The 23591-nt window shown below is 42.7% G+C and overlaps 1 protein-coding gene and 1 long non-coding RNA gene across 6 annotated transcripts in view; one reads left to right on the forward strand and one right to left on the reverse strand.

Annotated features, from left to right (window-relative positions):
* The first annotated feature begins 4636 nt into the window (after positions 1 to 4636).
* LOC137212960 (ATP-binding cassette sub-family A member 10-like) lies at positions 4637 to 13110 on the forward strand. The gene is given in 5 exon segments (XM_067717199.1): positions 4637 to 4889; positions 10362 to 10526; positions 10876 to 10979; positions 12948 to 13084; positions 13086 to 13110. Coding segments are annotated over 5 exon segments (561 nt in total). The 5' UTR covers positions 4637 to 4759.
* Positions 12721 to 23591, reverse strand: part of LOC137212961 (uncharacterized) — a 120891-nt gene continuing 110020 nt past the window's right edge. For 4 of the 5 annotated variants that reach the window (XR_010937729.1, XR_010937733.1, XR_010937732.1 and 1 more), the window contains 3 exons: positions 18695 to 18794; positions 18028 to 18156; positions 12721 to 17947 (listed from right to left, as the gene is read on the reverse strand). This is a non-coding gene — a long non-coding RNA (uncharacterized lncRNA). The remainder of the gene's footprint in view (positions 17948 to 18027; positions 18157 to 18694; positions 18795 to 23591) is intronic. The other variant, XR_010937730.1, reaches the window with a different exon arrangement.

The following is a 23591-nucleotide window of genomic DNA, read 5'->3' on the forward strand; positions in this document are numbered from 1 at the left end:
AGTCAAAAGAAATTAGAATAACAGCTTACAGTTTAAATTCAAAGCTGGAGGAGAATGAATCTCACACTGGAAATGTGGCAATGCCAGGGAGCTTTTTATTCAAAAACGTTTTATCTCAGACTTCATAATTAAGGTCCAGTCTCCCCCCCACCCCCCACCCCCGACAACCACCGCAGAGATGGTTAGACGCACAGTTTGCAATCCTGCCAGATGTGAACGCAACACAGTACAGGCTGCAAGTGCCTCGTGAAGACACGGCAAAATGGGAAGCCTCTGGCCACCAGATGGCAGCAGAGGGCTGTGCTGCAGGGGCCCCGTCCCCATCCAGAAAGGGGTGGATGGAGGCAGCGCAAGACGTGGCCCAAGAAGAGCCCAAGCTGGAGCCAGCAAGTCAGCCTGGGAAGCCGGAGCCTAAACTCCACGGAGCAGAAGGGTCATCCTTGTGCTAGTTCATTTGGGAAATAGGAGACAGCAAGGTTCAGAATGTCAGAACAAAGAACACGTGATGAGCGAGCCAGAGAAGTCCCCGCAGGACAGCCAGAGGTTAGCAAGGACCGGAGCTGTGTGCAGCAAGCGCTTGAGACTGGGCTTTAAACCATCAGTGTTAAATGTCTCCTTTGGTCCCTTTAAGGAGCCACAAAAAGTAAACCTTTCAGGGACTCTCGAAAAGACAGGCAAGGAATCCTGTTATCTCTTTGTAGTGGGTCAGTCTGTTAATGATTAAATTCATTTTCTTTTGTTCTTCAATTCCTACATTGGGCCAGACACTAGCTTAGGAGCTGGGGAAACGGAGGCTAACGATACAGAGTCTTGACTTTACAGGGCTTAGAGTGTTTTGGGGAGTTACACAGAAGTAACTGGTGTATTCCTTATCCATTTTTGCATAACAAATCATCCCCAAATGTAGCATCTTAAAACAATGTACATGAATCAACTCACAGTTTCTCTAGGTCAGAAATCTGAGTATAGCTTAGCTGTGTGCTTTTAAAATTAATGAGCAAACGGAGGAGAAAAAGGCAATTTGGAGGAAGCGGAGACTATAGAAGGAAATACCAACTACGAAAGATACAATTAATACAGCACCGTGAAGAGAAACAGGATATTATAAAAGAGTCAGAGGGTGAGACTACATCAGGAACAATCGGCTTTATCCCAGGAATTCAACTTCAGAGAGTCGTGAGAGTTGCTAGAAAACAGAAATCGTAAAACAATCTACGCAGGTTAACGTTTGGTTTAGAAAATCCCGAAGTGTGCCAATCAGAATAAACAGAGCTCCGCAGAGCTCAAAACTGACGTGCAAAATGAACCCTGCGCCTCCAGGCCAGCAACAATTACTTAGAAAATGTTAAAAATAGATCCTATCACGTTTGTAACACAAACTCTGCGCTACGCAGAGACGCATCTTGCAAAAGACACGGAAGGCTTTGAGGGCAAAACATGTGACTTTTCTTGAAAGATGTAAAAGTGACCCAAATACACGAGTTTCATCACGTTGCGGGGAGGGTGGGATTCACGGTGATACAGAAGTGAATTCTCGTAAAAGTCAGCTGTGAGGGCCAACAGCCGCTAGGGTGTGGGCGGGGAAGGTCACGGGGAGGACGTGACCTCTGGTTGACCCGCGAGCCGCCCCGCCCCTCCCCCACCCTAGAGGGTGCCTTCTGCCCGCTGGCCCCACCCGGCGGGACTCCCAAGGGTGCGGCCCTGCGAGCGAACAGAACGGGTGGTGTGTCGTTGAGGCCGTGAGGACGCGACTGAGGCCCCTGCCCAGGCCTGGAAGACTCTGGCAGCGGAGGCCCCGCCCCTTGCCCCTTCCCCGCCCCGCGCGTGCCTGCCCCGCGCTCTGGTGATTCTCGAATATTCTAGACCCTCGACCAGCAAAAGGTTACGACTCCCCCCCAGAGGCTCAGCGGCTGGCTGGCACGTTTCAGCAATCAAGTGCTTTCTGCTGAGATTGGGCCTCTGACTCGGGGGAGGACGGATGGGCCGATCGTCTCTGGACGTTTCCGTGAAGCCAAGACGGAGGGTGCTGAGCTGCCCCTCCCCCGGGGGCTTGGGTTTGCAGGGGAGACGGTAGGTGCACCTGCCGGGAGCAAAGGGTCAGACCTCGGGCCCAGGATCCAGAAGGAGGAAGAAGGCTAAGGAGACGATTGAGAAAAGAGAGCTGGGAAAGGGGGCCTCCTGCACGGTTGGTGGGGATGCAGACGGGTGCAGCCGCTGTGGACACCAGCATGGAGGCCCTTAGAAACTAAAGACAGAGCCGCCATGTGATCGTGCAGTGCCACTCCCGGGCGTACCTCTGGAGAAGACTCTAATTCGAAAAGATGCGCGCACCCCAGTGTTCATGGCGAGCGGTCCTGTTCGCAGTAGCCAAGACGTGGAAGCCGCCTAAGTGTCCATCGACAGAGGACTGGATCAAGAAGGTGTGCATACATGCGGCGGAATACTGCTCAGCCGTAAAGAAAAATGAAATATTGCCATTTGCAGCAACATGGGTGGACCTAGAGAATATATACTTAGAGCAGTAAGTCAGAGAAAGACAAATGTTATATGATGTCACCTACATGTGGAATCTAAAAATTAACACAAATGAATCTATATACAAAACAGAAACAGACTCACAGGCGTAGAAAACAAACTTATGATTACCGAAGGGAGAAGGCGGGGGGAGAGGGATAAATTAGGAGTATGAGCTGTTGGTTTGTTTGTTTGGATGAGTGGTTTGTGGGCTCTTAGTTCCCCAACCAGGATGGAACCCAGGCCCTCGGCAGTGAAAGTACCAAGTCCCAGCCACTGGGCCGCGAGGGAACTCCCAGCAGTACGGGATTAACAGTTACACATTACTATTTGTAAACTAGATAAGCAACAAGAATTTACTGTAGAGCACAGGGAACTATATTCAATATCTTGTAATAACCTATAATGGAAAAGAATCAGAAAAAAATATATATATAAAATGGAATCACTTTGCTGTACATCTGAAACTGACACAATATTGTAAATCAACTATACTTCAACTAAAAAAAGAAATATAAAAAAATTAGATATCTGAGACATGTACTGAGGGGGGCTGGGTTAACGTCACATAGCATGGTCATGCGTAAATCCAAGTTTGGAGGATGTAAGCATTGCGACCTGTAGCAGTGCTGCACCGTCATCAATGCACAGAGGCCTGGAACAGGGAAGGTTGGCTCCTGTTATAAACGTGGAACAGAGGCCTGTGGACTTTTTGTCACCTGTCCAAGGTACATAGCTGGTGAGCGACAGCTAGGAATGTAGGCCTCAGACTCCTAACCCTGTAACTGCTTCACTGCACCATATTGGAGATTACAATCCTTAAAGTTACAGAAGTAGAAAAATTATCCTTTCAGTTTAGTTACTAAGAAAGTGTGTGTGTATTACGATATCATTTTAGTTGTTTTTTCCACCCATTAAAATAAATGTTGTCAATAATGTCTGGGATTGGAGCTAGGTTAAATATTTGGTGTTTTCCTGTTCATGGACTTTTACTTCAAGCAACGAGTGGGAAAACAAGAAGAGAAATGTGACTCGCAACAGGGAGGCAGTGCAATTAAAGTCAAAGAAAACATTTATTTCCATATTCTTTTTTTTTTTTTTTTTTTTTTTTTGCGGTACGCGGGCCTCTCACTGTTGTGGTCTCTCCCGTTGCGCAGCACAGGCTCCGGATAAGCAGGCTCAGCGGCCGTGGCTCACGGGCCCAGCCGCTCCGCGGCATGTGGGATCTTCCCGGACCGGGGCACGAACCTGTGTCCCCTGCATCGGAAGGCGGACTCTCAACCACTGAGCCACCAGGGAAGCCCTATCTCCATATTCTTAATGAAAATGACGATCACCTGAATAGTCTCTGAGTGCTTCACCCTCTCTCCTTCACGTTCATGAGTGGTTATTAACTTGTGTACACATCCCAAGAAATGTATAGATTACAGTTAAAATCGTGTAAGCAGATTTTCAGGGTTGATAAACAGGGGTTATTTAAATTCTGAGAACGTCCAGCATTTGTAGCTAAAAAAAAAATATTCTGCCCATCTAGTCTAAACTCTTAAGCTATTTAAATGAATGTTAGATATCGTTTTTATTAGCATAATTTTCACAGTGGTAGTTAAGCGTGAGTGGGTTTGGAGTCCAGACACTGCTCTGGACTCTCGTATTGGCTCTGCCTCTATTTGAGCATCTGCAAATTACTTCGACTTTCAGTCTTGCATTTCGAATCTGTGAACTGTGTACAAATATAGTACCAACTTCACAGCTTTGCTTTGAGGGTAAATAAAATAATTCATTTTAAACCCTTAGCATACCTTCTAGCACATAGGAATCAGCCAATACAAAGAACCACTTCACTGAAGTGCAGTGAAGTCTTCGGTAAAGTTTTCTCGTGTAAATTACTGTGATTTCTGAGATCCTCACTTTCTTTCTCTGTTCAACGTCCTTTCCTTTGAATCTGCTCTTTCTTGTCGTGGCTGTTGAATTTTTAATCATTCAAAGTTAATACAGACTTACTCAGAACTGGGGGTTTTGTTTCTCCCTTTTTGAATCTGATCACTTTTTTGCATATGCCAGAAAGGTAGAGTAATAAACAAATGCCACGTGACACACACTTAGGGACCAAGCCACAGCTGCACCCTTCCTGTGGCACAATTGGACTAGAAGAAAGACCTGGGAAGAAAACAACTTACCAAGTAAAGAATGCGTTTGGCAGGCTTGTTACACACAGACCATGGCCTGTTTTCAGAAGCCAAACTGAATGCAAACAGCTTTAAAAGAGGCAAGCATTTGTGAAAAAGTCCTTGAAGGATTCTTAACTGTTCTTCTGCACAAAAAGAAACCAGTGAATCAAAGGTGCTTCTCAGGTCCTCACTCCGATTTTCCTGACAGTAAGTCAAACTTGTTTTTACCTTTTACTCTGTATAAGGTAATTAAGGCGCAAAGGACATAGCCAGTGCCAAGCATCTTGACTGATGTTGTTAAATTATCAGATTGTTCTGATACTTCTCAATTATTCTGTATTTTATATTGTAGACCTAATGAGTGATTTAGTTTTTTAAACTCAGTAAAATCGTATTTTAGCATGAGAGTAAAATGGAAGATAGACTCAGAAGTGTGTGTAAATATACTTAACATTGTTGAGTGCCAGATTTACACTTCTCAGGTTGGCCGTCTGAGAATTTGCAGAGTTTAACTTCTTGGGAATGGGTTTGCGTTAGGACGAGTTGCTTCTCCCTGTGGGTTCTTTTTCATGAAGATGGGTGTTTTTCCTTAGACACTTTCTCACGTTAGAATTTAGAGGTGATTTTGGTATTTGGTAGCTTTAGCTTTTTATCAAAAAAAAAAAAAAAGGAAATCCAGCAAGTTCTCTAAACATTGTAATTTGCATATAACATAAACATTTATTCGAATGCGTTTAAGTCACCAGAGCTGTGATACCAAATGATCATCTCCGGAATTTTAAATTGAAAACACAGAAGGATTCCCTGTTACCCATCATGATTCTACGCGTATCGTATACTCCAATCATACTAGCTAACCAATGTTTCTGGTTTTCATCTGTATGTATCTGACATACTTACTTCTTAAAGGGAGACCCATGAGTTTAAAGAGGAGAAATGAGTTCTTTGGGATTCTAAGGATGACTGTAAAGTGATTCAGCTTTCCTTTACTTCTGTTATAACTTTAAAAAAAAAAACTAAGTCAAGGGCAAAGTCTGTTTTGGATTCTAAACATTACTAACATCTTATTCTCTGATTTACTTTATTTATTTATTTATTTAGAAATTTTTACTGGAGTATAGCTGCTTTACGATGTTGTGTTAGTTATTTACTCTAGGTTGTTGTTATGTCAAGATGTGGCAGAAAACTTTACTTTTGAGACAAGACACACCCTAGCCCTCATCTAGCTCATAACCAAAGCCTGGAGAGAAAGGCCCACAGGCAGGATATTTTACATTCATTAATATTTTATACTCTTTAAAAACTAGTGAATGTGTGTTACTGTAATGTCAAATAAGGCATTCATCGAGGGCATCCGGGAGTATGTTTTCAAAGTGTTCAGAAGCTATTTTGGGTAACTGGATTTATTTTTTATTTTTAGTTTTTGCTCTTTTTCTTGCCCGGTTGTTGCTGTGTGATATTTACTGTCTCTTCTCTTGATGAACAGGACAAAATGATTAAAAAAGAGAGGCACGTGTGTCAACAAACTCAGGCCCTTCTGTCTAAGAATTTTCTTAAAAAATGGAGAATGAAAAAAGAGAGCTTATTGTTATGGTTCACAATATATATTTTACCATATTTAGTGAATGAAAATCCATCATTTCATAGTATGCCATTTTTATTGCTTTTTGATATTCACGCATTCTATGGGCTAGTTGATTTGGGGTTGTAAACATAATATTTTGCAAATGTTGCAGAATAGGATAATATTTATGTCAAAAGGTAAAATTAACTAATGGGCTCATATGTCAGTTCCTGAAAAACAAAGTAAGTAACATTTTATTGAATAGAGCTAGCCATTCTCCAAATAAGTAATCCACTTGAATCTGTGGAGTGATTCAGACTTACCCTGGGCAAACTTCAGTAGTAGGAAAAAAAGAAATTTAAAAAAGCCAGGCAAAATGAAATAGATTTTAATGGTTGAATCATAGCACTCGACTGGGGACGTTTTGATAAGATTCTGTTAATTGGTGGGGCTGGGGGAAAAAATTATGAGCAACAGTAGAGAACTTTGGGGGGATCTGTTTTGAAGACTATACTTTTACACACATAAGAGTGGTTTCAGGATCCAGATCACTGACTGTCAGCATCTCTGTGCTCTCTTTAGTTTCTAGTATAAGGACGTGCACATCAGCACAAAGAGGTTTGCTGTATGTTCCCATGAGGTCTATCTGGGGCCACCTTGGCCACAAAGAGGCTGTGTTCTGTTGAAAAAGAGCCAATAACATTTCTTTTTTCTATTAAAAAAAATTTTTTATTTAAAAAAAATTTTTTTTTAAATTTTATACTGAAGTATAGTTGATTTACAATGTTGTGTCAGTTTCAAGTGTACAGCAAAGTGATTCAGTTATACGTAGACATATATTTATTCTTTTTCAAATTCTTTTCCCATTTAGGTTGCCAATAACATTTGGATGGGAGCTAGCAGAGTTCACGCCATCCTTAGCTCCTAAAGCAATTCACTTCTAATATTTTAGTGGCTGTGTTGATAAAGGGTACACTTACAGGGATCACCCAACGTAACCTTTAAAAAAACTTATTAATAATGTTTAAAATCTCAAAATGCAGAAATGCTAGTCCAATGAACTCACATCCTATCCTGTTCACCCACCTGCTAACATCCTGCCATGTTGGCTTCCTCTCCCCATCTCCCCTCAACTCCCCTCTTAAACTATATGACACTGGACTGCTAAAGCCTTCAGCTGGCATCTATGAAAATTAAGGGCATATTCTCCTTCATGACCGCTAGTACACTTTATAAAGTTAGCAGTAATTGCATAGCATCATCGAATTCCGTGTCCAAATTCAGTTTCCTAAAATTGCCCCCAAACGTCTCTTAAAGTTGGTTTGTTCAAGCGAGGCACCAACCAGACCCAAGCTGTTCTCTTGTTGAATACCCACGTTCTGTATTTACCTGATGGCTTCTGCATTCTGTGATTTAACTCATTCCTTTCCCATCTACGTTTCTTTTTTATTTATTTTTTATTAAAGCAATTTTTTAAATTGAAGTATAGTTGATTTACAACCACCTACATTTCTTGCAAACAGAATTTAGATCAAAAAATTGGATTTTGGCTTCAGGTTAAACCCTTTGGACAAGAATATCTCCTATGGGATGCTATGTAATTATATTACATCAATATGAGGGCATACAATCAGCAGTGGTTCTACTATTAGGGGAGCTGTATTTCTAGATTAAGATCAATAGACATTTTTGATATTATCTCAAAGTTGTATGTTTTTTGAAATGGTGTTTTCTTTAAAGGATAGACAGTAACTGGGAAAGGAAGAAAGTTGGAGGGTGAAATGACGCCATGCTCAGTGACAATACTTTCTGTCTTAAAATGTGTTTGACTGTTTCTCTCTGCTCTGGACCACATGATAACCTGGCTCATTTTTCTTCTTTCGTGTGCTGGAGGAGTGGACCACAGCGCTGCTTCTGGGGCTCTCTTTGTGCTTCTTTTCGGTGCTCTTCAAAGCTACTCATTTTCATGCACAGCCTCTTCAAGTCCTGGGACGCGTGGATAAGTTTAATGCCTTTGATCTGGTGGTGGTGGCCTACATGGAGGCTAATGGATAAGATGGCTTTGGCTTCGTTTATGAAAGGCGTGTTGTTCAGTGACCCGCGTTTCACTATCATGCAACGTATTCATGTTTAAACTGAAGTTTGTTTTGCAAATTGAGTTTATTTACCCAGCCTGTGGGTTAGTGGTTTTCAACTGGTGCAGGATCCTCATTTCATACGTGGTGGAGGGGTTGCTGTGGACCTACAGGTAAGGGCGCCTCTCGAAGGGAAATAGATTTAACGGGGGGCTTTTTAAAGAGCATCCACACCTTCCACCCTCTCGTCCTGGAAATCTGTGGTGTTGTGAGTCATTATTATTGTGCGTATGTTGCATGCCCCGAAAAGTAAGGTTGGAGCAGGAAAACAAGGTTGGACCCTATGCTGGATGACTGCACACTTTACCCCTGGCCACTTTGCCCCGTTCTTTTTTTCTTCATTGCAGCTTCTGGAACCCTGACTTCAGCACGCCTCGCTTACCCACGCTGGGCACGGGCTCTCCTGCCCAATGTGGATTCTGCCCAGACCTGGCGCTCCGTGCATTCTCCATGTGGTCCCTGACCTCATCTCTTTGTAACTCCAGAAGCATTTACACGAGCCTCGGGGACTAGTCTCTGCTGCACGCAGCAAGCCGGCTGCTGCTTCCAGCCCCCAGTCTCAGGGCTCATCGGACTCTCTCCTTTTCTTATAGAAACACCCAATGCCAGCTACCAGGCCAGCCCGGTCACAGCGCCTCTTTCACCGTCTCGGTCTGTATCCTTCTAACTCTTGCTGTTCTGACCTTGACAGGATTTGTATAACCTCTAGAGAAAAATCAGTGAAATTTGCATTGGCCTCATAAAAGTTCCACGGCCTTTTACTCTATGTTGGGAAGGCTGAGTAGTTTTGAAAGATGCAGCCGCCCTATGGAAATGAGTATCTGTTTCTTCTTCACGTAGACATCAGCCTGCATGGGATTTAAACACTGTGCTAAAAGGGATAAAAGTGTTAGGACGTAAAACATGCAAATATAAAAAAGTACTAAAAGGAGGCCATAAATTGGACTTCGTAAAGTATTAGCAGACTTATTAACCACCTGTTGGGCGGATTGCTTCTGCAGATTGTAAACTCATTCATTATAAATGTTGTGTGAGCTTAATTCTTAAGTTAGTGTCCTTGACTCCAAAAACTCTCTGTGGGTTCTAACTTTACTTCTGATTTTTGTACTCTGGTTCTTTGCATGCAATTTATTTCTACTGGCATACTATTTTCACATGAGAGAAATCAGTTTCTAATCTTGGCAGGGAAAAACCCCACCAAATTCTCAAGTATTTTTATTGGTTATTCAAAATACTTTTTCTAATTTTAAAATTATTTTAATTACCAAAGTAATAGCCAGCCTAAAAAGGTTAAGCAATATAAACTTGTATGAAGCAAACAATGAGAGCTTTTGCCCTCATCCTAGCCACCATTTCCTTCCCTATAAATTTGTGTGTATCTTTTCTGGATAGTAGACACACAAGCATACACATGGTCACATATATAGACGTATATTACTCTATGCACATAGGCACACAAACTCAGTTTTTATTTACTTAAATGGGGATTACGATTACACTAAAAAATATGCTGCCAGTTGGTTTTTTAAAAACAATACAGTTGACCCTTGAACAACAGGGGGTTTAGGGGAGCCCACCCTCCAGGAAGTCGAAAATCCAAGCAATTTATAGTCGGCCCCCTGTATCTGTGTTTCCTCAGCATCTGAGGTTCCTCCACCCACCTTTCTGCCTCCTCAGATTCAACCGGTTCCTGGGTAGTGTAGTAATGCAGTTACTTTTGGAAAAAATGCATATGTAAGGGGACCCGTGCAGTTGAAACCTCCACTGTTGAGGGTCAATGGTGTATCACTCACATCTTCTCACGTATTCACACTGAACTTAAAACAATAGGAAAGACTTTCAGCCCTTAACTTAGAGGCACCTCTTTGGGGTAGTATATAACACCAATAATTTTATGGGAACCCTAAACAGTTGCAACTTGGTTTTGTGTCCTCTAGTAATAAGTTTATATGATTAATTATATTTTTTTACACATGGCAGGAAGAACAATCGTTGGGACTCCTGATGAAGAAACCATGGACATAGTACTTGCAAAAAACTACTCGGAAATGGTGGGAATTGTGTTTAATGATACTCACTCATATTGGCTGAAGTTTAGCTGGGGACATAGAATCCCAGTTATGAGAGAACACTTTGAATACTCAGGTAACTACATGAGAATTGATTCCAATCTTTTTTGCTACTTCATCGAATCCCCCATTGGGAATGACTGATAGAAAAATTAATAAAATCAAGAAAGGAAGTAATACACTTTTTGCTCCTGAACTTAATGGTAAGTTTTTGTTACAGAATGAGTCTCACTACCGTGGCACGCACTTAATAATATTCTTCTTTCTTCCAGCTCTGCAGGGTGCCTTAGAAATGCTCTAGATTGTGTAACCGTGGATTCGGAGCAGACATTTGGATGTTTCACTTCAGAGCCAAAGTTAGTGTTTTAATTCCATTAATTGATTCCAGTGCATAATGATGGGAATGTTTTTCTTCCTCTTTAAAGAACATTGCTGGGCTATGCGTGATGAAATTTTTTGTTCCTTGACAACATACTGGCAAAGAGGGTTTGTGGCTTTTCAAACCACAATTAATGCTGCAATTATAGAAGTAACTGCCTATTTTAAATCTTCTGTATCCTTTCCCTCACTTGTAGTCTCTCCCTCCTCTTCCACCCTCTACCCCTACACTCTTAGGAGATGATGCTTTGCCTCTCATTCTCAGAGGAAATAGAACCTGTAGGATGGGAACACTCCCCAACTTCCCAACACAAACCCTGACAAACTATGGCCGTACTCCTCTCTACACCCACCCTTTTCCTCAGTTCAAAGGCTGGAAACATTATCCCTTTAACACTATCAGGAAAGCTGCACAACGGATTTTCCCTTCTGTGTCATCTTTCTTCAACTTCCCCCTTTCAACTAGATACTTCTCTTCAGTATTTAAAATGATCAGTTTCTTCCCTTATTACCAAAACCTTCTCTCATCCATGTTTCCTCCTCAAGCAAATACTCTCCTTTCCTGTAACATCTCCACTTCTTGGAAGGATTGTCTTCACTTAAGGCTCGACTCAACTCATTATAATTTCTATTCCCACCACACCACCAAAATGAATTTTTCTGAGGTCAGTAACAGCTCTCATGTCAATCAACAATTTTCCTTCCTTGTCTTACTTGATCTTTTAACTAAATAGCAGCATTCGCCTGGCTTTCTTTCACTTTTCTAGCCATTCCTTCTCAGTCTTCTTGCAATCTTATCCATCATTACACTCCCACCTCTTTCAGTCTGTAGTTCCACAAGGTTCTATCCAACGCATATTTCTCCACCCTATAAACTTTCTCTACACAGTGTCATCCATTTACATAAATTTAATTACAGTTTACATGCTGGTAACTCCAAGAACCCTGCTTCAACTTGTCGACCAGCAGACTTTTCCTGTAAAGGACCAGATAGCAAATATTCTAGGCTCTGGGGGCCAGACGGTCTCTGTTGCAAATACTCAGCTCTGCTGTTGTAATGTGAAAGCAGTCATAAAGCAATGTGCGTGACTGGTTCCAATAAAACTTTATTTGCAAACACGGGTGGCGGACGAGGTTTGTTCTACTGTAGTCCCAAGTAGCTGACTGTTTACTTTGATGCCCCATAGGCAATTCAAACCAGTATGTTCCAAACTGAATGTGGGTGTTTTTCTCTAAATGTGACTGAGTCTTTAAAATTTTTTTCTCTATCTCAGTGAATGCCAGAGCCATGCACTTAACTGGGGAATTATCAGAGATCACTTCCTCTGCTTCACCCATCACATCCCGTCTCTCATCCAGCCCTGTTAATTCTAAGCTCAAATCTCCGTACTTCTCTTCAGCTCTGCCACCAGCACTTGTCCAAGACATTAGCATCTCTTGCCTGAACTGTGAGAGTGGTTTATTCCTCCAGCCTCATCTATCTATCTATCTAACACATCATACTTTAAAAATTTTTTTAAACATTTAAAATTAATTTTTTATTGGAGTATAGTTACTTTACAATGTTGTGTTACTTTCTGCTATACAGCAAAGTGAATCAGTTATATGTATACATATATTCCCTCTTTTGTGGATTTCCTTCCCATTTAGGGAAGCACTGAGCACTGAGTAGAGTTCCCTGTGCTATACAGTAGGTTCTCGTTAGTTATCTATTTTATATATAGTAGTGGATATATGTCAGTCCCAAGCTCCCAATTTGTCCCACCTCTCCTTCCCCCCTTGGTAACGATAAGTTTGTTCTCTACATCTGTGACTCTATTTCTGCTTTGCAAATAAGTTCATCTGTACCATTTTTCTAGATTCCACATGTAAGCAATATTATATGATATTTGTTTTTCTTTCTGACTTACTTCACTGTGTATGACTATCTCTAGGTCCATCCACATCTCTGCAAATGTCACCATCTCATTCCTTTTTATGAATCTCACCATATTTTTAAAAAGCTGATAGAAATATGTAAATGCTTCTATATGAAAATGGAAAGAAACAAAATGTGGTTTTCTTGTGTATTTCTTCTACAGTTAACATAATGCATTTGTTTGTTAACAACCCAATTTAGGTCACAACAAATCGTTCTGTGATGGAAGAGTTGACATCAGTTATTGGAATAAACATGAGGACACCCCCTTTCATTTCTAAGGAAGAAACTACAAATGAATGGTTTATTTGTGTAGTTTATTTCTCCCCTTTTGTATACATCATTAAACATTACAAAGGAATGAAAAAAATTTAAGATGACAGTGACGGGTCTCCCAGAGTCGGCCTTCTGGTAAGTTACCTGTGTATTACACATTAATACATGGGGAAACTCATTAGGTTATAAAGAAATGAGATGCATTCACGAGTTGTTTTTGCATGTGTTCAATTTAATGACCTCACTTGTTTACGATTTTTTTTTTAATTAATTAATTTATTTGTTTATTTTGGCTGCACTGCGTGGCACGTGGGATCTTAGATCCCTGACCAGGGGTCGAACCTATGCCCCCTGCAGTGGAGGCATGGAGTCGAAACCACCGGACTGCCGGGGAAGACCCCTGTATTAGATTTCAATAGCAGTAGAAAATAAGTAAGGATTGTGCTTATGCTTCCCTGAGTTGAAGAAAAAAAAAATGTGATGCATGTATCAGTTAGCAGCATAAAGTTTTCCTGATACAGAACTGTCCAAGGTAGCAGGGTTTGCACTGGCTAGAGATTTTTAATATTCAATTAATATTGCATTAGTTACTGGGGAGGGTGTTTGCCATAAATATGCGCTTTACCCCTCTTTCTCTTCAAAGACAAGAAATAGAGATTTTAAAAATAAGCAATATTGGGGCTTCCCTGGTGGCGCAGTGGTTGGGAGTCCGCCTGCCGATGCAGGGGACGCGGGTTCGTGGCCCGGTCCGGGAAGATCCCACGTGCTGCGGAGCGGCCGGGCCTGTGAGCCATGGCCGCTGAGCCTGTGTGTCTGGAGCCTGTGCTCCGCAACAGGAGAGGCCACAACAGTGAGAGGCCCGCGTACCGCAAAAAAAAATTCCCAGAATGTACATAAACTTCAAGATAAGTTATCCCATCACCTAAAAGTATTCCTTCCAATGGAACAATAATTATTGCCACCATTTTCTAAATTATTTTTATTGAAGTATAGTTGGTTTACAATATTGTGCTAATTTCTGCTGTACAGCAAAGTGACTCAGTTAGACACATATGTACATTATTTTTAAAGATTCTTTCCCATTATGGTTTATCCCAGGAGATTGGACGTAGTTCCCTGTGTTATATAGTAGGACCTTGTTCTCCATTCTAAATGTAATAGTTTGCATCTACCGACCCCAAACTCCCAGTCCATCCCTCTCCCTCCCGCCTCCCCCTTGGCAACTGTCTGTTCTCTATGTCTGTGGGTCTGTTTCTGTTTCATAGATAAGTTCATTTGTGTCATATTTTAAAGCATATTTTATTTTACTTATTATTTTTAAATTTTATTTATTTATTTTTAGCCGTGTCAGGTCTTAGTTGTGACACACGGGCTCTTCATTGCAGCGCACGGGCTTCTCTCTAGTTGTGGCGTGCAGGCTCAGTAGGTGCGGCGTGCGGGCTTAGTTGCTCTGTGGCATATGGGATCTTAGTTCCCAGACCAGGGATCGAACCTGTGTCCCCTGCATTGGAAGGCGGATTCTCTACCACTGGACCACCAGGGAAGTCCCTGTGTCATATTTTAGATTCCACATATAAGTGATATCAAATGGTATTTGTCTTTCTCTGAGTTACTTCACTTAGTATGATAATCTCTAGGTCCATTCATGTTGCTGCAGATGGCATTATTTCATTCTTGTTACGTCTGAGTAATATGCCATTGTATGTATGTACCACACCCCCCTTATCCAGTCCTCTGTCAGTGGACATTTAGGTTGCTTCCATGTCTTGACTGCCATCATTTTTAAATTATTTCAGGCAATCAATTAAATAAGCATCATAAGTAAAGGATACCTTAGGTGGTGATAAGTATGAAGAGAAAACAGGAGGCAGAGAAAGGGGGATTGAGAATGAGGAGTGAAGAGAGGGTGAATCGCCCTTTTAAATAGAGTGGTTAGAGCACCAAGTGAGATCTGGGCCAAGACTTGAAGATGGTGAGGAAATTAACCGCAAGCAGGACTCTTCCAGGCAGGAGAAGCAAGAGTGGGGGAAGGATGTTGTCATGGGACCATGCCGGGCATATGCAAGGAACAAAAGACACAGCTGGGGGGCTGCAATGGACGGAGCAATGGAGAGAAGCAGGAGCCATGGTCAGGGACGATGCAGGAGGAGGGGTGGCTGTAAGGGCTTAGACTTGGGCTTGGAGAGGGGAGGGGTGGAGAGTCACAGGAGAGTTTGAGCCCTAACTCAAGCTAGCACATGTTTTGAAAGGGACCCTCTCACTGTGGTGTGAGCAGTAAACTGTAAGTCTCAAGGGTGGAAAACTGGACTCCTTTGATATCCGAGCAAAAATAGTTTGAAACAGACAGTAACCAGAGACTCGGAAATTGCCTGATATTGATGGGAGAGAAGAAAAGTATTCCCCACCCTATTCCCCGGCAAATTCTATCTTTACAGTCAACCTGTGGCAACATATGGACGTGTACTGACCTCATCATCCTACTCTGACCTTCCCACCTTGAGCCAGATGAGCGCCCTTGAGAACTTCTTGCCTGTATGCCAGGGTCCAGGCAACTTATAAAATCTATAAAGTGTTCCTACATCCAGACGACCTCTCCAAGCTCTGTCTTCCACTCTTGACTTTGGACTCTGTCTTTTATTTCTCAGCTGCATTTCCCTTCTCATCCTTGTCCTTTGGGATCAATGACCAAGTTGGACTACCTGCCCCGCTTTCTATTTTGGTTTCTTCATAAGATACCCTGTTCCCTTCCCTTTCAACACACATACTGTGAGCCATCACAAACAACGCTTTGCTCCCTGGCAACAAACAAAGGTAGGTATTTGGGTGAAAGGGACGTGGATTTATTTGGAGAAGGAATAATAATGAAACTAAGATTCTCTTTCCCAATGTGCTGGTAGTAGACCAAGCAAAGCCAGAGGGATTCCTGGAGCAGAGAAGGATATCTGAAGACAATAAACTGAGAGGGTAGGTTCCCAAAATTTGGGAACAACATATTACTTTTTAAAATTTTCTCCTGGGTCCCGGAAAAATGGTCGGTGAGGCGGAGTGCCCTAAGAGATGAAACTCCGTCATCAGAAATCAAGTCAACGGAGAGCACCGTTAAGGCTAGGAATATGGAAATGTGGAAGAGAGAAAACCTCTTCCAATGTTCTATAGCAGCAACCCCAGTAAATGTTAAATTCTGTGTTCCTGTGTTTGGGACTTATCGTATTTTCCAGATATGGATGCAAAATATGAACACCCTCTGAGTCAGAGCAAAAGAAATTTCTGTGTGTTAACAGCTTCTAAACATGGCAGGATTTTAACTGAGTTCTTATACTGGCCAGTCTTGGTTCCTGATTCGAAGAAGTAATTAACCTTAATGCTAGGTATTGATGCTAGAAAGTCAATTACCCCTACATGTACCATTAGTACAAGAAGTCTCAGGGCTGACAGCTTTATTTCACTTCCCGCCTCTGTAGCTAGTAGCTATTCCTCCCTAGTAAAGAGAGAATGAAAAGAAAGGTGCCTCTGACTCCATGCTGTTATTTATACCAACAGAAACATCTCCTTTGAAACTTTCTTTAGAACACTGAAATGTCTGCAACTTTCCCAGAAAGCACATGAGATTCTGTTACCAATCTTTTCAAAACCGAAAACAAGTTAACAAGAAAACTCCCTCAAAGCATCATTAAGACGTCATTTCAGGTCATTAATAAAGTGCTGTTCTTTTCCCAGCTTGCATTACGTTTTGGAACTGATGGAGCGCCTGTCTGTATTTTTTCCTTTTATTTGCCAAGCTAAGTTTTCAAAGGATGCCACCTTCTGGTTTGAGTTGTTAAATATCCGTGGACTTCCACTTTGGGATGCTTCTAGAAGTTTCCTATGCATGGTCCCTGCACTAATAGAGAAATGTTTGCTTTCTACTTCCCGCCATCTGGGTGGCATCAAATGTCTCAAATCTTCTGAGAACCTGACCCAAGCTTCTTGACGAGCGCGTGCGGGAAACGCGTTCCTGCAGGATGAGCATTGCAGAAGTGTAATGCTTGCAGATTTGAAGGCGCTTTTAAGCGTCAACATTATGTCCTACAAATACAGTTAGTCTCCACACCAGGGACACTGTGCTGCCCTGTAGTGCTGTTTCCTCTCAAAGGAACGAAGAGTCCACACACCGTGTATTTTCCAGCTCTCGTACATATTCAAAATGGCATCAACCCTGGAATCTGAAGCTTATTCCAACACAATATACTGTAATTTCTCTTATTTATTTGAGTCACTAAATCATTTATCATGTCAAATTTTCTTTTGCAGCTTTTTTTAATTGAAGAACAGTTGATTCACAATGTTGTGTTCATTTCTGCTGTACAGCAAAGTGATTCAGTTATACATGTATTTATACATTCTTTTTAAAATATTTTCTTCCATTACGGTTTATCACAGGATACTGAATATAGTTCTCTGTGCTCTACAGTAGGACCTTGGTGTTTATCCATTCCGCGTATAATAGCTCACATCTGCTAACCCAGCCTTCCACTCCATCCCTCCCCCAACCCCTCCTCCGTATCACGTCAAGTTTTAAAGTCCTGTCTTACTCTTCTGAGGGCAATGTACACTTAAATCCAAACGAAAGTGTGCCAGACCCACCCTGACAAAATAGTTTTATGTCAGAGTGACCCTCCTGATGACATAACCGTTACAAAACTTGAGGGAAATTATTCAAAAGCAATGGAGAACAACCCAAGCGTGCAAAACCTGGATAGAATATAATCCTTAAAAAAAGGGACACACGCTAGGCAAGCTCCATTATGCACCCAGCTTTTCTCCTAAGGGGAATTTCCAGTACTTACCAATTCCGGGAATAGAACCTAAGTGGAAGGTAGCAGTCATACTGAATTCAGGAGACAGAGCCCAGAGTTCATGGCTTTCATAGCGGCTGGAAATTAATCCTAGAAAGGAGGAAACCACAAAATGTGAGCCCCAAGTTCTACACACACGTTTCCCTAGAATATTAATAGTTGGTGTATACCTGAACCGCTTCAGTGTAGGCTGGAACTCCAAGAAATCTAGTGGAAGGGAGCAGAAGGGGGTGAAATTGCTCACAGAGATTTCAGAAGCTGCCTTATACTTGCAAAGTCTGCCAAGTTAGAGGGCTTTTCTGTTGAAAAACAGAAAGGCAAAACTTAAGTAGACAAGCCCTTACACAGCTCATGGTCAAGGGGGCACTGCTGGGTCTCTGCTGCCAAAAAAAACTTAACCCATCTGGAAGGAAAACCAGAGCCCCTATAACTTATCATTCAGCCAATGATAAAAAGGGAGTCAGTTGACTATCAGCTAAGAAAGACAGCCAACAAGAGAACTGGAACCTCAAGAGTTTCAGATACTGAAGTTGGCAGGTGAGGACCTTAATGTCCACCCTGAACCGAAAAAGAAAAGAAAGAATAGACAAGCAAGAGGAATGGATAAAGAAGATGTGGTGTATATGTAATGGAATATTACTCAGCCATAAAAAAGAATGCAATAATGCCATTTGAAGCAACATGGCTGGACCTAGAGATTGTCATACTGAGTGAAGTAAGTCAGAGAAAGACAAATATCATATGATATCACTTATATGCAGAAACCAAAAAAAAATTGTACAAATGAACTTATTTACAAAACAGAAATAGAGTCACAGATGTAGAAAACAAACTTACGGGGATTTCCCTCGTGGTGCAGTGGTTAAGGCTCCGCACTCCCAATGCAGGTGGCCTGGGCTCGATCCCTGGTCAGGGAACTAGATCCCGCATGCTGCAACTAAATAAATAAATAAATATTAAAAGGAAAACAATCTTATGGTTACCGGGGGGAAGGGGGGAGGGGTAAATTGGGAGATTGGGATTGACATATACACACTACTATATATAAAATAGATAACTAATAACGACCTACCGTATAGCACAGAGAATTCTACTCAGTACTCTGTAATGACCTATATGGGAAAAGAATCTAAAAAAGAGGGGCTATATGTATATGTATAACTGATTCACTGTGCTGTACAGCAGAAACTAACACAACATTGTAAATCAACTCTACTCCAATAAAAATTAAAAAAAAGAACAGATAAACAAATAGCAATTTATATAGAGAACTAGAATTTTTTGATCAAATGAATATTTTATAAATAAAAATATAATATCTGAAATTAGTAACTCATTGCATAGGCTTGTGAAAGGAAAATCAAAACAGAGTCTGTATTGCAAAAAGAGCTCTCTGAACGGAGCCCAGAGGCTCTGGAGGTAGTGAGACTCATGCGTGTCTCAGCCCAGATGGAATCTGAATTATGACCATTTATTGTCTTAACGTAGGACCCAGAACATCTGCATAATGTTCCAGAAACTCAAGATACTTATTGGACCCTTACCCTAAATAACTCATGGTCGCCTGTCCCTTAAGGATAAATATTTCCTTTCTTGTGTCAGAGTCGATCACACTTCTCACCAGACAGTTTTAAATGCATTGTGACTTTTACCTTTATAAGCCACTTTGTCTTTCCTGAAATCCTCTTTCAGTTTTACCTGAGTCTGTGTCTCTCGAATTGCAATTCCTAAGACCCTAAATAAAGTTCTTTGTTCTTTGCAACCTTGATACTGATTATTATTCAGCAGGCTTAACAACAGATGAGACATAGCAGAAAACAGGATTAGTCAACTCACAGACGAGTCATCAGAAAATATCCAAACTAAAGCACAAAGAGAAAAAAAGAAAGGAAAGCTGGGACAGAGCACAAGAAATACGTGTGATGTAGTCAAAAGGTTTAACATACATGCAGTTGGAATTCCCAGAAGGCAAGGACAGACTGAATGGGGCAGAAGCTGTATCAGAAAAAAGACAAGCAGAGAACTTTCCCAAACTGATGAAAGTATCAAACTACATTTCCAAGACCCTCCGGAAGCGAAAGCAGCATAAATATGATGTAAACACATCTACGTAGTGATAGACATTTAAATGAAGTTCTACTTTTTATTACGACAAAAATAACTGTTACGAACATTCTCTTACACATATTTCTGCACAAACAGGAGTAATTCGTTTGTGGAGGAGAGAATGATTAATAAATGGTACAGGAAAAATGGAAAGCGTTCCATTTCAAAGATTTGGGGGAAAGGAAATATTGATCTTTACCTCACATGTTTCAGAAATGAAAGCCCTAAATTGATTACAAACCTATCCACAAAAACCCCACGAATTATTAAAATATTTAGGAGAAAACCTAACATTTTGATCATGTTCCAGACAGAGCTCCACCACCACCTTCCACCTTAAAGTCACACTGGCCTTAAAGTCTCTGGCACATTTCGAGCCCTAGAAAATGTCACACGGGGAGTGGGAAACCTACCTCTGGCGGGGGTCACTCCAGGGAAGCTGACAGAGTGGGTGATCAACCAGCCAGGACTGCCCCAAACCGGATGTTCCCAGGACTTAGGACGTCACGTTTTGAAAGTGGAAAAGTCCCAGGCACACAGGACAAATCTGTCCTGACGCAGTCAACGGGGAGTGTCCCAGTGTCCCAGTGTCCCAGGGTCCCATTTCCGGTCATTCTCTCATCCTTGTCAAACATATTTCCACCTTTGAATATGAATTCTGCTAGTCATTTACCCTTTCCTTCCGCAAGCGTTAAAATCCTCCGACCCGAACACAGGACTGAACTAGGATTCTGACTGAGATGGGTGGGGATGAGTGTCTCTACTTAACCAGCTGCTGTGTAGACCTCATTCCGTCAAGTGTGGACGAAGCATCTCTTGCCAACGTTGTTGGCCCTCGTTGCTGTCTGAGAGGCAGCTTTTGAAAAGCTGGCTGTCGACCTGCGTTCCAGAGGGCCGACCCCATGGTTCAGTTCCCTCACATAAGAGGCATAACTTTCCATCTCAATTCTGCCGTGAGCAGTGCAGCCTGCAGCCTCGACCTGCCGGTAAGCCCGCATCCTGAAGGCAAGCTTTTGGGCACCAAGATGGCGCCGGCCCAGCTTCCTTCCTTGGTGCCCCGGCACATGACCCACAGAAACAGCATATTTGACACAAAAGGGATGCGAGTGCAGCTGCCCCCCATCGCTCGTCTTTACTAAAGATTCTCTCTTGAGGACCCTCTTTCATTCTCGGCTTTAATGCGGGGAGGGGACAAGAGCAGCTCCTCTCCACAAACCCTACATTTCTCACCTGGCCGATGACAGCATCCTTCCTCGTCTCCTTGAGAGAGGGGGTTCAGTGGTAGGGCTGGTTCTGCTGTCTGTTTGGACTCTTGGGGGCAGTTTAGGGTATTTATGGGTTCACTTTTTTTTTTTTTTTTTTTTGCGGTACGCGGACCTCTCACTGCTGTGGCCCCTCCCGTTGCGGAGCACAGGCTCCGGACGCACAGGCCCAGTGGCCACGGCTCACGGGCCCAGCCGCTCCGCGGCATGCGGGATCCTCCCGGACCGGGGCACGAACCCGTGTCCCCTGCATCGGCAGGCGGACCCCCAACCACTGCGCTACCAGGGAAGCCCCCTGTTCTGTTCTTTGAAGCCTTACTGAGGAGGGTGAGTCATTGCACATTTTGCAAATAAGGAAACTAAAGGTCAAAGAGGGAAAGTCGTTAGCTCATGAGTGCGTGAGCTTGAGATGAAGAGACGGCTGGCTGGCTCCAAAGTCTGGGATCCTTCGACTATGTGTTTTGAAAAAATAAAGGGGAGGGAAGGAAGGAAGGAAGGGAGGGAGAGAGGGAGGGAGGGAGGGAAGGAAGGAAAGGAAAAGAAAGAAAAGAAAAGAAAAAGCAAAGTGTATATGCCTGCGTATTTTGCCCTGGCTTGGCTGATATAAGAATCCCAAAAGAACGTGGACTGGGCAAGGACCGTCACCCGCTGGCCACACGCACTCTGCAGGAGGTGGTGGTAGATCTCCATCCCCGGGCAGGGCTGTGGAGGTCTCTGCCTCACGCACTGACATTCATGGCCCAGGACGCATGAGAGCCATGAGACGGGTACCAGTGTCCCCTCTAGACACCTGGACAACCTTCCAAACACGGAGACGAAGCTTAACCAGCCTAGCCTGCCCGCTCAGTCCTTCAGACGACTTTTAAGTTCCACAGGACCGTGCTCACAAGCCGAGGTGGCCTTCACCTTCTCCAGCTTCCGTCCGGCTTGGTCTCCTGCCATCCGGGCACAGACAGCTGCTGAATGTTGTCAGGGAACTCTGCGCTTTTCCAGGGTGCTGCAGGGGAGCAGACGCGGGGCTGGGTCATCACCCGAGTCCTGCACAGATGAAGCTCAACTGGTAGACAGTTCGTGGCTTATTGGAACAATTCCTTTTCTGTAGTTGTTTGATTGGTAAATACTTAATGGGGTTTCTGGTCACCAGTATTTGCTTACACAAGGCCAAACATCGTCCTTTGTCAAGGGCAGAATAAAAGAAGAGAGCACTTTATAAACGAGAGAGTAAGTTGAATACCTAAGGAATTAGTGCTTAAGAGGTCAGGCCCTCACTTCAGACTCCCTGGCCCACTCATTTCCTCCCTGGGCAATTGGGTCAAGTTCCCGTGGCGGCCCAGCCTCAGTTTCCTTGTGAGTCACAGATGATGAGTCCCTGCCTTCTAACTCAGTCACAGTGATTCAGTGAGATAAGGGCCAGAAAGCCTGTTGTTAAGCATGTATTTGGCCCCCAGTAAGCACTCAGTAAACGTCTCCAGAAGCCACCTTCACTACCCACTGGAAGAAGAATTCATGGCAATTCAGACAATTGAAGCTTTTCCCCTGGAAACATCATTATCACGGACATACCGCAAAGACGTCACTGCTCACCAACTGCCTCGGAGGTATTTTTTTCGTTGTCAGGTGCTTTTATTTCGTTTTGATTTCATTGAATAAATCTATTAGAGTTAAATGGAGGAAAATAGAGTCCGAAAAAGGGAGGAAAGCATTTCAAGCTGTATTTCATCAGGTGGACAAATTATAAACATTAAACTTGGCTGCATGTGTCTTGAGAGCAGTGAATTGTAGCACAGGATCTAAAACTCCAAAGCATAAAAGAAACTTATATGAAGATAACCTGACTACCTGTGACTGATGTATTTTAAAAAAAGTGATAGTTGGGGTCAAAGATCTAATCTGATCTGCATAGAACAGATCTTGGGCTTTGTTTTTCAAACAGGCTGGAAAGGGGACTTGGGCACTACAAGTGCTCCAGGGGGAACGAAATGCTGGTTGGTAAGACGGAAATTCAGATTCGCTTCCTCTCGGTGATAGTCCGGGTCTCTGTTTACATTTTTATCTATGAGCGTCCTATTTCTAAATAATGTGCTCCATGCTCAGAGCACGCTTCTTCTTCAGTAACCTCACCTGTTGGAAGAGGGTTAGGGGGTGAATGTGCATTTTAGCCCAAAGTGCTACTGTGTTGATCCTCCACTGGAGAAGACTGGAACTGTTATTCCTGCTGCTTTACGCCTCAATGGCAGGGGCGACCTCTCGCCTCCATGTTGGCATCCAGGACCAGAGGCTGTCTTACAGTACCTCGAATAAAGATAATGAATAACTTGAAAAAGAATAGATACGTGTATATGTATAACTGAATCACTTTGCTGTAC

The sequence above is a fragment of the Pseudorca crassidens genome, chromosome 19 (assembly GCF_039906515.1).
Source record: "Pseudorca crassidens isolate mPseCra1 chromosome 19, mPseCra1.hap1, whole genome shotgun sequence".
NCBI classification, from domain to species: Eukaryota; Metazoa; Chordata; class Mammalia; order Artiodactyla; family Delphinidae; genus Pseudorca; species Pseudorca crassidens.